Source organism: Sinocyclocheilus rhinocerous, unplaced genomic scaffold (assembly GCF_001515625.1).
Source record: "Sinocyclocheilus rhinocerous isolate Xijiao unplaced genomic scaffold, SAMN03320098_v1.1 scaffold755, whole genome shotgun sequence".
NCBI classification, from domain to species: Eukaryota; Metazoa; Chordata; class Actinopteri; order Cypriniformes; family Cyprinidae; genus Sinocyclocheilus; species Sinocyclocheilus rhinocerous.
The window spans coordinates 298192-311275 of NW_015659385.1; the positions used below are offsets into that span (position 1 = coordinate 298192).

The following is a 13084-nucleotide window of genomic DNA, read 5'->3' on the forward strand; positions in this document are numbered from 1 at the left end:
TTTTCTCCTCAATATGTACACAACATATGCAAAGGGCTGCATGTATATATGGGCACATTTAGATATGTACATATATGTGAATGTGAGTGTAGACATAGGTGTGCTTATGTATGAGTGTATTCATAGGTATAATGTGTAATGTGCATCTGATGGAAGTGTAAGGTTGTTTGAAAAAAAGTAAAAAAAATAAATTTTAAACTAACCCTTATGAAAATTAACCATGATTTTATTATAGTAAAAGTGTAGTAACCATGTTTTTTTGGTTTATTGATTACCTTTTGTATAACCACAGTTTTACTACTAATTCTGTGGTTAAACTGTGGTTAGTGTAGCAAAACTATGGTTAATTTGTGGTTACCATGGTTTAACTAGTAACAATGTTTTTTTGTTTGTTTGTTTTATTTGTAGTAAAACCATGGTTAATTTTCATAAAAGAATCCACCAAAGAGCAAAAAAAAACTCAATTCTTGAAATTTGTTTGCTGTGTATCCAAATAAAAGGATTACATGCCGAGATATTAGCAATCTTCTTTATTCTTATAAAGTGCTCAGTGCCTATTAAAATCAACAGACATTTCAGTCATGCAGGACCTTCCTCAGTGTTCACATACTTGGTGGATTCTTTTATTGACTTGAAATTGTGTTACATGTGAATGGAACCAAGCGCAAGATCCTCCTTTTTTCATAATTTTCATAAAAGAAAATAGGACTGCACAATTTATTCAAATAAAGGGCTGCAGTTTAGTCTTATCTGCGGCACTATATTTTTAACATTCAAGAAGAATAATCAATGTTTAGGGTCTCTGCATGTCTTGCATTTTATTTACTTTCATCTTAATCTTTACATGAGTGTTGGAACCTTTCTGTGTTTGTGGAGAAATAGTCTTGTTTGCTGTGCAGCGTTGATAGTTGTGATAAAGTGAGCTGAATAAACATGACCCAGTTGAAGGGTCAGGAGGAAGCTGTGTTGAATAAGTTAAACTGTCCTGTGGGGGCGGAGCTTCCTCCTCTGCCACTTTATTACTGGGTCACTGGGCTTGGTGAGCTTGTCATGACTCTTGAAGGCTGACTGGCTGATGGCTTCTCAGTACTATACAATAGGGCAAGAATAAGCAGTTTGAAGATGGTGTTGCATAACTCTTTGTAGCCACATTCCATATATAGATGTATATAATAGTGGTTCTTTTTCAAGGTGACTTTAAAGAAGCTTTTTAAATGTAAACATGACTTTAAAATGACCATAAATACTCTTATTATTATTCTTTTAAGCATAGTCCCTTGTTGATACACCTGGAGTGAACAAAGCTTTGTTTTTCTTGAAACTCTCTGTTTAATGGAAGTGCCATAGAAATGGTTTTCTCAGCTGTACCCTTATTTTTGTATCACACTCCACACCCTGCTATTACTTAAAACAGCATTTTCAATAACAGTAGCAAAATAAAACCAAAATAAGATTCAGAGGTCACCCTGGACCATTGGATCAAAGTGTCTTGAATAGGATCAAAGTCCAATTCTGGAATGTAGTAGCAACTTTCTGTATATAGAGACATTTAAAGGATCATGCAGAGTCAGCCGGTGATCCTGCACAGGGTGATCAGCTTGCTACAGCTTCTTCTGGTCAGTTTTACAGTTTCACAGTCATCAGACTAAAATATTTGACAGCAGAATGGTGTGATCGACCAATCAGAATTAAGTTGTCCAGAAAGCTGTGCATTAAATTTTTATTAGAAATTTTATAACAGTTTTTAGTTTTACATAAGTTATATGTGCTTCTCTCTAAATCTGTCATTTAAGTGTTTGTATTTTGTGGGTTGGATGTGATCAGTGTGGCCTTGTCGTGCTGATAGCAGTCTGAAGGGCTCCTACAGAAGGGCCGCACTGCACAGATAAGACTTCCGTGTGTCCTTTATTGTGTTTGAGCAGTTAGTCTGCGCTCAGCTATCATGAAATATTTTTAATCTGCTGGACTTTTATGATTGAAAGTGCACAATGGGTTTTATTTTGTACTATTTTTTTTTTTTTTTTTTTACTTTTAATTTCACATGCCTCATCAGTCAAAGGTTTACCTCATTAAAACCTATTAATGGACATATGTTTCGAATCTCTGCACAATAGCTTTCTGAGTCTTTCGAAGTGTGAGAAGTGACAGTATGTTAAAGCTATTGAGCTGTTTTTGATGGAGCCTAGTAAATATCAGCTTTGTAGTGTTGTATGCATCTGCTGTTGATTTAAATTGCTTAATAAGTCAGAAATAGTGACTAAATGCCCCAGACTTATAAATGTCCTCTATTTTTTGTTGTTTAAATCTTCAACCTTGTTGCTGAGGTTTGTGTAGACCTAGTCAATTAAACATGTTTGTGTTTGTTGTAAAGCTTTGTGGCTCTAGAAAATTACAAGTAATGGGAATGGAGTGTGGAACCAAATTTTCCAAATTTGTTTAATCTGGGTCATGATTTCACATGATTTATCCAACTGATTGTAGTGGTAACACAATTATAGTGTGACCATTTTTACACTACCATTTCAAAAGTTACCACATTTTTTTAATTATTTTTTGTTAATATATTTTTTTCAGTAATGATGCATTGATTTGGTCAAAAGTGGCAGCAAAGACAAAATATTTACATTTCAAATAAATGCTTTTTTATTAACTTTATTTTCTTTAAAGAACCCTGAAAAAGTATCATTATTTCCACAAAAATGTATCTTGAACAGCAAATTAGCATATTACAATGGCTTCTGAAGGATCATGTGACACTGAAGACTGGAGTAATGACTGCTGCGATTCAGCTTTGCCATCACAGAAATACATTTCAATTTTAAGTTGTCATAACATTTCACAAGATTAGTGTTATTTTGTGTATTTTTTGGTTATTAGTGTATTTTTGATCAAATAAATGCAACTTTGGTGAGCATTAGACACTTTTTAAAAAATCTTACTGACCCCAAACCTTTGAACGGTAGGGTGTATAAAAAATAAAAAAAAATCAAATGTTGTGCACTTGACCCCGTGCAGTATACAATCATACAAGGGTTTTTAAACTGTTGTCACCAACTTGTAAAACATGTCAGGAGTGATGTTTGTTGTTGTGGGCATATATGTTGTTTTTTCTCAAAAACATTTGCAGTCTATCCAAGAAATATGTTAGACACCTGGTTGTTTTTGGAGCCGTTTTTCAGATACTTTCAGATGTTAGCTTATGTTAGCATTATGCACATGGAGCAGATGAGATGTATGTTGAATACCAAACATATGCTGTAATTGGGATGTAATGTGGTTCCATTTAACGTTTGGCGAACATTCCACCAACTCATCTCTGTAACTGTACACAGACCATTGACATATTTTTTTCCACACCCCTGCATCCTCTTTACCACAGTAAATGACATCAGCACCTGGCAACACAATGACCTCAGAAGCAAACAAACAAACAGACAAGGCCTTCACCGCTTTACCATCATCAAAAATACAGGAAAGTCTGGCGTATATTGTATGATTGGATATAAACCCTTCTTATCTGTTTTCGTTTGTGGTGTGGAGCGCTCGTCACGTTGTACTTGGTGGGATAATTTATGAGAGCAGTGTGGTCACGTGGTGAACAATAGAGCTGTCAAGAACCATAAGCAAAATGGGACTTTGGAATAGGATTCATTGCTCACTTAGTCTATTGATTTGCGGTAAGAGTGCACTTGCTGGCAGAATAGCTGTTTGAGGCGGAAAGATACATTTTCATGTCTATGGGGATCTTCAGTATGTTTCATGGGTAACATTGTTGATGAAAATGCACAAACTTTTTTGTTATTATGGTTATGACCATGTTGTTTTCAGTTTGCAAGCAAAGGAGTCCACTGAGTTCAACAGAGGCTCAGGAGTTTGTTGGGTATTGACTCAGATGTGCTCTATCTGAAAAGCATCCCTAAATGCACCAGCAAAATGAAAAGCTCAGTTGAAAAAACCAAGTCCGGATGGAAAGTGGATCCTGTAGGAGCCTCAGGGATCTGGATCAGCATGCTAAACAAATAAAGCATCTCCCATGATTCCTACCTCACTTCTGACTGACTTTTCTGTCATGCTTTTAAATGCCAAGCCTGTTTTACATGAAACATTTCAAAAGAATAGAATGTCAAAAGCTGCTCATGATGGGTGGTTTGCAGGTATTCATATTCACCCTTTGAAATATTATGCCCCATGAATGGATGTTACTTGTACATCCACACCCTAAATCTCAGCTACTAGGTATTTTATTAGAAAGTAGGGTATAAAAATTGCTTATAAAAGAAAAAGCATTGCCCTTTGGGCAGATGAGAGGTCGAGGCGGCTGTTAAACAGAAGGTTTATGCATTCATGAAGATGGTTTCTGCATGTCACTGCGTGATTTGTTGCAATGGTGCATCCTTGACTGACACTAACATGATGCTTTTGGTGAAAGTATTTTGATATGTACCCTGAGGGTGTGTTTTTGACACGTGCAAAACTTGAGTCCAAAAGTCTGAGACCACCAGTAAAAAGTTACTTTTTTTCAATATAATATAATTTAATATAATATTGAAAAAATATATTGCTTACTATCTTATGGAAAAATATAGAAAAAATAGTAACATTTTCATTAGTGTATTGTAATAGAATGTACATTTTATTACATTATGATTAGTGGCTCCTTAGACTTTTCCAGATTTAAATGTATGAAATACTTTTGAAAGACTTTTACAGTAGTCAACATTTGAAGTGGATCTAAACCTTTCATCAAAGTTGTCCTAAAACCAAAACAATCCCTGTTCTTGTCTTAGGACAGCTTTGATGAACTTTTTTGATCCACTTCAAATGTTGACTACTGTAGACCTCACTGTATGAAACTAGGTGGTGTTTTAGTTTGCTGTCAGATCAGGGAGTCTTGCAGTGTCATCATTGTACCAGTACGCTGCAATCAGCCAGTGCTAAAAAAACAAATCTCAGCTGTCACTCTGTGTGTCTCCTCGAGGGCTGGTAAAACACACCCAAACTTGTTAATCTTGGTCTTGTTTAGTTGCTTTTCAAATCTGTCTTCAAGTGACCACATTGCTACAGTGGGATTACCGCGCCTCTAATTTCGGGACTCACTCTTGTAACGAGATAACGATTTTTCCATGCCAAAATTTCCAAATGACCATTTCCGAAAGTGGACTAGTCTTTTGTTTATAGTCTTGCAGTAGCAAGACATAATACTGATGTCCTGATGTTGGCACTAAGTTGTTTAGCTGTTTTGAATGTATATAACTTCCTCTAGAAAGATATCTTCTGCATCCAATTTTGGCATTGGCAAGGAAGGGTAAAAGATTAGTGAAGAGTCAAAGTCTGCCAATCCTTGTGCACACAAACAGTAAATAGTTTCTAGAGTAGACTAGAAACATGGGATTAGTCAATCATTTTTATTTAGAAAAACTACAGAACTTATGCATTTCTCGTTTAGACTGTTTATATGTGTTTTATTCTTAAAATACTCTGAGTTCTAGACATGGTGTTTTTGGCTCTTTGCCCTTGCACTTCCCACTTTTATGCTGTAGAGTTGCAGAAAGATGTTGTAGGTCATTAAATGGTAATTAGTGGAAGCCTTACACCATACCATACCAGCAGTAAAGCATGCAGGGAAACACATGAGCTTGTTCCTAACCAGAAACCTAACAGGCCCAAATTATAGTGCATGTTTTTAAAGGTAATCTGCATTACTGTGCATTGTTGTCCTTCAGCCTACCTGTTTATTTAAAAGGCGTCAGAAGGCTGTGTAGCAGAAGAAAACCGTATTTATCTTGTACGCCTGCTCTGTAATTGTTATTGTCTGCAGTTACCCTGCAGTCACATGAGACAAAACTTCTGACTGCAATAATTATCTCAAATATAATTTATCTGCTCAAAAGTCTTTGTAAGAGTTCAGATGTGCTCCTCATTAAGTGGAGAAACATGTGAGAGTCATTTCACGATTATTTTTAACTTCTTATTTTATTCTCTTTGGAATACATTGAGGTTGCTAAGGAATCTTGTAAAGGGAACAGACACCACGTGTCAAGCATCTATAGACCTTCTGTTTTTTACTGCCAAGACTTCGTCACCACTCAAGAGACGCAACTACAAGAGGCAGCTTGCCGTGTCTTGGCCTACATACTTGTATTGCACATGTTTCTCTATTGACAAATAAGTTGTACTTCTAAGCTAAGCTAAACACACAGAGGTCACACTGTTCCTGCAAAGTAAAGTCAGACAACACATTGCTCTTGCGTGTTGTCGACCAAAAAGAATGGCACACAGTGTGGAAATACGGAATGGAAGTAATGTAAAAACATGAAGAAGCAGGGAGCTGTTAGCTTGGTTGGCAGCTTCCATAAGGGTCCATTACTTACGGACAGCAAGAATTTATGGCTTTGTTCACACTGAAACCAGTTTAGATTGGTTTCTCAAATATATGTCCATTAGGACTGACTACTGTATTGTTATTTTGTACACTCTTAAAAATAAAGGTGCTTCAAAAGGTTCTTCGTTAAAGGTTCTTTATGGAACCATTTAGACAAAAAGGTTCTTCTATGGCATCGTGAAGCACCTTTATTTTTAAGAGTGTGGTGAAATCTGATCTATTTCAGTAGCAGATGATATGGTCAGTGTCAGTATATGTACACTACTGTTCAAAAGTATGGGAATAGTCTTTTGTTAATAGACCTTTTTCACATTTTCCAGGTTTCTCAGCAGCAGAAGTCGTCATAGTTGGGTTAACTTCGAGAGCAGTGAATGGGAGAGTACCACAAATATATTTTTTGCATTCCCATTTGCTCAAATAGCAAAAGAAAAACTCCACGATAGTGTTTTTGCGACTTTCAAAAAATGGGAAGAAAATTGAGAGAGGCTGATAACTGCAGTCAGAAGAGAGAACGATGTCAAATTTACCGTCCCTCCCATAGACGCTGTATTAGAAACACCCTCGCATTAGCGTTAACTAGTTTTTTTTTTAATTTGATACAAAGGTGATATAATATAAAGTATAGTGTAACCCCTTTAGCCTGTTTCCCAGAAGGATCTACTATGACCGTGCCTCCAGATGGATAATGTTGTGTCTCTGTGGTCCATGTCACATCTGTACTACAACTCCTTGGAAAGGACTTAAACACTACATCACAAAACAGTCAGTATGAGTCTAATTTTGCTTTTAATTCTCCTTTCGAAACTTTTGGTTCTATGTTTGTCTGCTTACTGCTCCCTATGAAGGATTTTCCATCAAAATATGTTTTTTTATAGTGCCTTAAACTTGCCACTGAATGTGGAGTTGAATTACATGCACACAAACTGCTTTCTTCCGTGTCACCCCCACTTGTTTGTTTCTTCTTTCGTAGGGAAGGAAGAATGACCACAGAGTCTGTGGTGTTACGTTTTTGTGAATGTAGACTGCTGAGATATTAAGTAGCTTGCTTACTGTTTGATCAGCATTTCTGAAAACCGCTCACTCTCACAGCTCCAGACGGGGAAGTGAGATGCCCCTGGAGCAGAACCGGGTTGTGCTGGTGGTTCCTCACTGGGTGGAACTAGAACGTGGCAGAGGTTGCACACCCTGTGCTCTCACTGCACCCCAGTGATTACAGGGCTTGCTAAGTGTTTTTCAGATTCAAAGGAGGATCTATTTCAAGTTTACCACCAAAAGAAAGACAGAGAAACCACAAGCCATGACCCGTCTTGTCCGTCTGCAAGTCTGTTTGCTTCTGCAAACTACATTATGCATGCATAATATATATACCTTTATTCTCAAGAACACCTTAAATTGATCAAAAGTGACTGTTAAGACTTTTACATTGTTACCTCCCCAAAATTTTCTAAATGGTCTTAAAAAAATATGGAAATTGAGCCTTCTCTGGCTGTCCATTCTGAACTGCTAAAAAGTGGCTTATGTCCAACAAGAAATTTAATGTCCACTTTATATATTGACCCCATTCTTTCATAGTCTCCTCACTGTAATTGTATCTCCCTCTGGTGTCGGCAGGCAGATGCATCATGGTTCAATAAGTTCAGTGACTCTTCACTGTGAACTGAGGGGAGTGTGATGATACACTAGAATAGCTCAAGCATTTAATTTTAAAGTGTTTGAGTGGAGCGAAATGAAGCGCTCACCCTGGAGTGTTTCAATATAAAGAGGAATGTCCTTCCTGTTGCTTCAGCAGCAGGATCTACACTTCCTGTGGGACTGCAGTAGCTAAAAAGGGTCTTTATAACAAGAAGGACAGGTCAGGGTCAGCATATCCGTCAACCAATAGCAGTTCAGGACAGTAATTGACAAATGGTTTCTGCAGGTCTGGAATGTATATCTTGTTCAATAACATTCAAATATGTTCAGCAACAAAGAGATGTAATTACATAATTATTTTAAGAAAAAAATGATAAATGTCCTATATTTTAATCTTTAATTGGTGTACTTTTAGAAATGGAGAATGATGAAAATCCTTGTTTTCCTTTCTTTCATACAATATTTTTTTAGTATAATATGCAGTATTATTTTAGTATTATATACTATTATAGTTTTTATGAATTCTCTCAATTAGCTTTATAATTTCAGTTTTAGTTGTAGTTTTAAGTTTTAGTAATTTCATGTGCTTTTGTCATTTTTATTAGTTTTTTAATATTTCTGGTTAATATATTTACAGTAATATAATCTTATAATAATTTCAGACTTTTGCTTATTTTACTACTTAAGCATATAGTTCAGTTAGTTGCCAAGGCAGGATTTCTACATTTTCATGTAAGTTTTTCGTGTAATATATATTTTATTTTTGTTTGAGTTTTATTGAAATTACCAAAATTTGTTTATAGAAATAATTTTATTATTAACTTTAGTTTTGGTTAACGATAACAACATTGGCAATATGTTGTTCATATAAGAAACTAGAACAAACAGGTACTCAAAAATGCAGATATTTGTAACTGGTCATTTTCAACCATTGGAAGTTAGCTGTGTGTGTGTGTGACTTTTCACTTTAGTTTGATGTATGATCATAGTATCAGTCTGACTTTGTGACTTGGGCATTGTAATTCATGACTACAAGCCTGCATATTTTCTTTTAAATATGTCTGTCAAGTTAAGCACAATTTATCACATTTGAACATTTTTAAGGCAGGAAAAAAGGACATTTTCATCACATAAAGATGACTATGCCCTTCATGAAGACTTCACAGCAATAGAGCTCAAGTACTACTCAAACACTGCAGTTTACAAGCACAGACTCTGTGTTGACTGTGAAACTTTGCACCCTTAAATAAACCTGATACTTGAGGTCGACAGTAATTGACATATTTCAGTGCTTGCGTGGCTTTGGACTCACTCATGTGTGAATTTGTCTAGTTTGACTGTGGATGTGGTAGAAATGGGCTGAGGCTCATTCCCAGAGGCTTTCAAACATGGATCTGCCTTTCTGGCATGGCAAAAGCACATTTACTCAGTGACCTAAATAAAAGACTGGATTCAGAATGCTGGGAGAGCAGGTCTGCATTGATTCTCTAGCGGTTTAATTTTATTAGCGTTCAGATGATGGCTTGATATTTTAACTTAACACATTAAATTTAAAGACTGTTAGTTCTGAATGTCTGTGGTAAAAACATTAAACGTGAAGCCTGTGGATGCTGTTATTTTAGAGTAACAGTACCGTCACACATACACACACCTTTAAAAAGGGATTAAGAAAACAGGTGTGGAAAACGTGCCACAACGTGTCCTTGTTCATACCAGATCCGTTCAGAAGTTCATTCATTCAGTAAAGGTGTTCAGTGAAGGAAGTGTACGCCATGCTTAGTGTCTCAAACAGAATACACCCTAAGGAGGGGTACATTAAATATAACTCTCAGAGGATTTTCCCTTCCTTATTTTCCTCTCATAACCCTAACAGACTTGTACACTTTATTAAAGGTGTTGTTTTTTTTTTTTTTAATGAACATGTTTTTCCCTCTTAATTATAAATGGGGAGCCGCTTACTTTTATAAGGTACATTTATATCTTTTAGGAGAATTTGGTGTCTGTCAGAGAAGAATTCAGTGGTTACACATTCCTGGAATGTATTAGTTTTGCTGTGGCACCACAATGAAAACTTTATTGTGTGGGAGCTGACCAGCATGGCCTCATTGGGCAGTTTTAGTACCACGTGTGTGTGTGTGTGTGTGTGTGCATCAAACACATCATCCCTCACTATACGTGTTTCTCTCAGCGTCAAATCTGATCATCCCTGAGAGTCATGTAACTTCCTTTTCTCACAAGATTAGGTTGCATCAGACAGCATCTCCCACAGTAGGTGGGAGAATGTGCAATATCTTTAAAGGGATACTTTTCTCATTTTAACTACCATTCAGAAGTTTGAGGTCAGTAAGTTTGTAAAATACAGTAAAAGAGTAATACACTCTTAAAAATAAAGGTGCTTCAAAAGGTTCTTCAAGCGATGCCATAGAAGAACCATTTTTGGTTCCACAAAGAACCATTCAGTCAAAGGTTCTTTTAAAGAACCATCTCTTTCTTACCTTTTTATAATCTGAAGAACCTTCTTTCGCCACAAAGAACCTTTTGTGAAACAGAAAGGTTCTTCAGATGTTAAAGGTTCTTTATGGAACCATTTAGACAAAAAGGTTCTTCTATGGCATCATGAAGCACCTTTATTTTTAAGAGTGTACTGTGAAACGTTTTCAGTTTTAATATATTTTATAAATGTAATTTATTGCTTTAATGGCAATGCTGAATTTTTAGCAGGCTTTATTTCATTCTTAAGTGTCACATGATCCTTCAGAAATCATTCTAATGTGCTTATTTGCTGCTTTAATAAATATTCCTTATTATCAATGTTGAAAACTGCTTAATATTTTTGTGGATTGATTTTTTTTTTTTCTTCAGGATTCTTTGATTAGAAATGTCAAAAGAACAGCCTTACTGACCACAAACTTTACTCGCCCCCATATTGTTCCAAACATCTATTCTGTTATTTTTCCTCCGAAAACAAAAGTGTCGTGTTTAAGTATTGTTACACAGCACGTGAGTAGAATTCACTTTTTCATGTGTTGGCTTGAAACCCTCGGGTCACTATGAAATGTATAAAGAGCTGCATGAAGGTCTTTCTACAATTCTACAACTTTTTACAAAGGTCTTCTAAAATTTCTACTTCCTACATAAAGAAAAAAAAAACAATAATCCAAGGACTTGAGGGTAAGTCAATGGCAGAATATTTATTTATGGGTAAACAATCACATTTAAAGCAGAACTCCTCATCTTTCCTATAAGCTAATATGACCTCTCTGGACTACACAAGCACAAGACTGCATCTTTGGAGCATGTGTGCTCAATTTTTCCAACATTTTCTAGTTCTTGTGCAATCATGGTGTGAGGCTGCAGCGGCAGCTGATGGCACACCAAGTGTTCACCGCTGCTTTCAATCTGTTCACAGCTGTTTTGCCATGAAAGCGTGTCTTGTTTATCATTTTGGCTTTAAGACCCTTTACATTTTCGCTCATACAGTACTGCATCAAAATATTAACTTTCACTTGGGTCATTCATGCAGTGACTTTTAACACATTGGCACATTTGTTGCAAAACACAAAAAGAGTTCTGCTCACTCTCAGTGATGGAGACACAAGCCAAGAATCCTTGGTGTTGGAATGAGGAGATCTGCATGTAATCAGTCCAGTGGAATGTGCACAACCATGGACAGAGAGACTTCAGAGAATGTGGGAGAAGTAGACAGCGGCCGTCTTTGTGTTATGACAGAGAAATGTGTAATGCTTTTGTTTCCATTCATGTCAGTAAATGTTGGTTATATGCAAGTTCTCATTTTCACTGTGTGCATTACAGTATTATGTTTTTCTGAGAGGTCTTTGTGTTCATACTTCTTGTCCACGCCAGTGAGTTAACCACATTTGTTAGTGCAATATTGTTGCACATACCAGCCATTTGACAAAATAAGAGGTTACAGTGTTACGAGTTATGTAAGGTTTATTCCAGATCTCTCTCTCTCCCTGTTTTCCAGGCCATGGAGAATGCCACTGCGGTGAGTGTAAATGCCACGCTGGTTATATTGGAGACAACTGTAATTGCTCTACAGAGACTGCTTCCTGTGTGTCGGACGACGGCAAGATCTGTAGCGGGCGGGGCAGCTGTGTGTGTGGGCGGTGCCAGTGCACTGAGCCAGGGGCATTTGGGGACACATGCGAAAAATGTCCCACCTGTCCAGATGCTTGTGGAACAAAGAGGTATGAGACAGAGGATGCTGAAACTAACTTAACTAAAGCTAACTCGATTTCTAATGCGAGGTCTGTCTGTAAAAGTGTATACATTAGTGTAAATATTTTTGCATATGGGAATTGTACTATCCGATAGCATACAGTTTCATACTCATTTGCAGCAGTTCAACCTTATTTTACTTTAAATTGGCACTTCCTTTTCATAAAATTTATTAGGGCTGCCCCCTAATAGTCGACTAACCATTAGTTGATGAGAAGAGGCTTGGTCGACCAAAATTTTATAAGTCGCTTAATCGCAGAAAAAAAAAAAATCCACAGGAAGTGGTGAGGTCATGCAGAGTGTGGAAGCTGAACAGTAGCGCTCACTGCATGACAGATGAGCGCCAGTGCAGTCACTTGCTCTTAAAATACTCATACAGATAAGAGTAATACATCTTTCGAATCTGTAAGAACTGTTTATTTGTGTGTACTCACAATAACAACAAACATGGAGCTTGTAAAATAATGAAAGCAAACAGGATGCGCTTTCTGCCGTCTCAGTCTCTGTTAGTGCTGGGCGGTATACCGGTTCATACCGAATACCGGTGTTTATTTTTGTTATGATATACATTTTTTAAATACCGCAATACCGGTGCATGTCGTTAAAACAACGTTCGGAACGCGACACTGTTTGAAAGGGGTCCCTTTTCACTGTCGCATTGTGTTGAGGGAACAGCTGTATGCGTTCCGAAACTGAAGCTGTAGAACTAATAGAACGTGATGATGACAGAAGAACTCATCCACAATATCCACATTGACCGCCACAAATATCCACCGCCCCCTGCCATCAGCTCCCGCGTCTCACACACACACGAGCACGACTTTAGCA

General features: G+C 36.9%; 1 protein-coding gene across 1 annotated transcript in view; it reads left to right on the forward strand.

The window, feature by feature from the left end:
* Positions 1-13084, forward strand: part of itgb5 (integrin, beta 5) — a 32989-nt gene that overhangs the window by 12399 nt on the left and 7506 nt on the right. The window contains exon 11 of the mRNA XM_016532380.1: positions 12003-12225. Coding sequence (XP_016387866.1) covers positions 12003-12225 — 223 coding nt within the window. The remainder of the gene's footprint in view (positions 1-12002; positions 12226-13084) is intronic.